We start from the raw sequence: 3,451 nt of genomic DNA on the forward strand, positions 1-3,451 counted from the left end.
GGTTTTTTTTTTTTTTTTTTTTAGTTTTATTCATTTCAAACGGGCCGTAGTTTGCCCACGGCTGTCCCAGAGAAAGCTGCCCTCGAGTTCCAACCAATGCCAGACAGTCCCGCTTCTCCCGTATGAGTCTGGGTCCCCATAGAGTCGCCCGGAAATGGAGCTCAGAGCCTGAGACTCCCTCCCGATTGAAAACGACAACCACGCCCTCAGCTGCCAGCCCGCTCCGTGTGCGCCTCTGTACCTTAGTATTTTACTTCTGCACCGCACCTCCTCTGAGTCTCAGTGTGCTTTTCTCTTTTCTTCTAGTTATAGAATTTCCACTCAGCCAGCCTTCCTGTGGTTCTGGATGATGTCCGTTCTGTCTTTTATTTGTATTTTTGAAGTGGTTGTTCAAGGCAGCAAACTCCGGTGTTTACCTATGCCGCCATCTTGGTTTCTCCTAATTGCTTCTTTAGTCACCTACCATATTTTAAGAAATGAAGTGGAATGTGATTATCTTATAAGTGAAAATTAGGAGACAGTTAAATTTTGCTTAAATGCCTAGGTTTTTTACTGTGTCTATGTATTTTTTTCTCAAAATACTTAAGCTTATGCATTTCTCTTTTGTACAACCAATAGACTCTGTTCTCCTATTTTCATCATAATTAAAGGGAAGATCTGAGTTTTTAGCTATATATTTAGAGTTTAAGGGTGTAGCTTTTTAAACAGATTTTCCTTCCATTTGTTCTCTTTTAGAAAGAAACAGTTCAGTTAAGTTCCACTGGACGACCAAAACGGCGAAGTAGGAAATTAATAAATTACAGCGAACTAGATGATTCCCCTAATGAATTGGACAACTTGATCAGTCAGATACAGCCAGAGCTAGACCAAGAAAGGTGTGATTTTAAAAATTAAGTATCCTTTAAACTGATATTTTTTCATATTTCTTGTATTCACGGATTACATATTTTTGATAGACCTGTTGTGGAAGTGAATATTCCTGTAGAATCTGAAGTTGATCTGAAGCTGCAGAATATAATGATGCTACTTCGTAAATGCTGTAACCATCCATATTTGATTGAGTACCCTATAGACCCAGTCACACAGGAGTTTAAGGTAAATACTATTTAATAATGCCCTGTTTTGATTTCTGTGCTTTTAAAATGTTGGGTGAAAGTGTCATTTTCCATATTGGAAAAACTAGAAATACAATTGTTTAGTAACACAGCTGATTTCCCTCTGTTTCTATTTTAGAGACACCTTTAGTTGTCAACCTTTGCAGTAATACTTTTCATTGATATTCAGCCTGTCAAAACCAATCTTGCTGCTCATTTACATGTCAACAAAGAGCCACAGGAGAAAACCAAAAAGTTGATATTAAGTTGCAGATTTTCAGATTAAATGAAATTGCTTTCTTTATGGTTAGCTTTCCTACGGAAAGGGTATTGGGAAGTTGTGATGGGCAGTTGATGGAAAAACAGCTTTTATTCCCTGAAGGAATATTAGGAAATCAGTTCTAAGTAATCCTCAATACTCTTTTTTTAAAATATATTTTTATTAATTTTAGAGAGGAAGGGAAGTGGGATAGAGAGAAATATTAATGATGAGAGAGAATTCATTGATCTGCTGCCTCCTGCACGCCCCCTACTGGGGATCAAGCCTGTAACCCAGGCATGTGCCCTTGACTGGAATCGAACCTGGGACCCTTCAGTCCCCCGGCCAACCCTCTATCCACTGAGCCAAACCGGTTAGGGCAATACTTTTGTTTCACAGTAGTTTACAGCAGTTTCTCACCCTTGGAAATACTGCTTTTTTTGGGCCAGTATATTTCTTTGTTTAGGCGATGCTGTCCTGTGGACTATAAGCCATTTGGCAGCATCCCTAGCCTCTAGCAACTAGATGCCAGCAGTATTTCCCTCCCCCAGTTGTGACAACCTGAAATGCCTCCAGACACTGCCAAATAAACCCTGGGAATGGTAGGCAAAATTTCCCATATTTGAGAATCACTGCTTTACAATTTTTCATTCAAGTAAAAAAGATAATCTAATGAGGCAATTTATGTTAACCAGAAAGTGAATAATTTCTTAATCTTCAATACTAGGTGTGTGTATAAGCTCCTGTGTTTTAATTTCTACTGAGAGTTCTACCAGTGATTTTCATAAATATTTTCTTGAAAATATACTCGATTATAAAAAATAAATCTCAACTTATATATATGTTTGACCTTATTCTCTTATGCAAAACCTTTGGGAAAGGGGTAGAGGGAATAGATCAAGGTTCTACTTAAACTAAATTTTATTTTTGTAAAATCATGTGTTTTAAGTTTCAGAGCATGTCTTTCCTAAAGAAAGAATTATCTTCTTAAAATTTTTTAATTTGACTTTATTTGTGTATTTTTTTTAAGTTTTATAAGGTTTTTTCATTGAAAATTGAACTGTCCACATTGCTTTTATTTTGACAAAGCCAAATTATTAGTACATGATAATTACTTTTTGATAATTATTTTTTTCTTCCTTTGCCCCCTTTTAAGGTTGATGAAGAATTGATAACAAACTCTGGAAAATTCTTAATTTTGGATCGAATGCTGCCTGAACTAAAAACCAGAGGTCACAAGGTGGTACTTTGGTTGGATTTTTTTGTTTATTCTTTATTAATCAGTATAGCTACTAAAATATATTTAAATTTCAGGTGCTGCTTTTTTCACAAATGACAAGAATGTTGGACATTTTGATCGATTACTGCCACTTCAGAAATTTCAACTTTAGCAGACTTGATGGATCCATGACTTATTCAGAGAGGGAGAGAAATGTAAGTTTTCTTAATGTCATACATACCAAAGTTTTTTTTTTTTAATTCTTACCGGGATTTCTGAAGTATCAAAATAGACCCACAAATTGATAAATCCAAAAGAGCAAAAACCCTTTAGTCTTTAGCAAATGATATAGTATATCTTTTGTTAATATCCTACTTAAACACCACTATACCTACTATAGGATAACATAATTTTTTCTCCATTTTGGCTTTCCTTCACTTCTAACATTTTACCATGAAATTTTCAAGAATAGCAGTTGAAAGAATTTTTAGCTATCTGTAAACTAGAACCTGCAGTTGAAACTTTACTATTTTTTATCGCATAGCTAGAATACAGCATCAACCTATTACCCTGTCCATTTAACATTCCATCCTCTCTTAGTGTATTTAAAAATAAATAATAGATGATAGTCCCTTTCTAATTACTTCAGCATATTTTGTCTTTTAGGGTGATATTTACATACCCTGAGGGAATAAAATTAATTATATATTTTCTTGTCTGTGAAGCTCTTTATCTGACCTTCAATTCTGAATGATAACTTTGCTGGATAAAGTATTCGTGGTTGTAGGTTCTTGGCATTCATCACTTTGAATATTTCTTGCCACTCCCTTCTGCCCTGCAAAGTTTCTGTTGAGAAATCAGCTGACAGTCGTATGGGTA

At 35.4% G+C, this 3,451-nt stretch overlaps 1 protein-coding gene across 1 annotated transcript in view; it reads left to right on the forward strand.

The window, feature by feature from the left end:
• Positions 1-3,451, forward strand: part of HELLS (helicase, lymphoid-specific) — a gene marked incomplete at its 5' end in the record, with an annotated part of 40,628 nt that overhangs the window by 29,048 nt on the left and 8,129 nt on the right. Inside the window, 4 exons of the mRNA XM_005884071.2 lie at positions 736-875; positions 957-1,095; positions 2,510-2,593; positions 2,668-2,787. Coding sequence (XP_005884133.1) covers positions 736-875; positions 957-1,095; positions 2,510-2,593; positions 2,668-2,787 — 483 coding nt within the window. The remainder of the gene's footprint in view (positions 1-735; positions 876-956; positions 1,096-2,509; positions 2,594-2,667; positions 2,788-3,451) is intronic.

This window comes from Myotis brandtii, unplaced genomic scaffold (assembly GCF_000412655.1).
Source record: "Myotis brandtii unplaced genomic scaffold, ASM41265v1 scaffold810, whole genome shotgun sequence".
Lineage (NCBI taxonomy): Eukaryota > Metazoa > Chordata > Mammalia > Chiroptera > Vespertilionidae > Myotis > Myotis brandtii.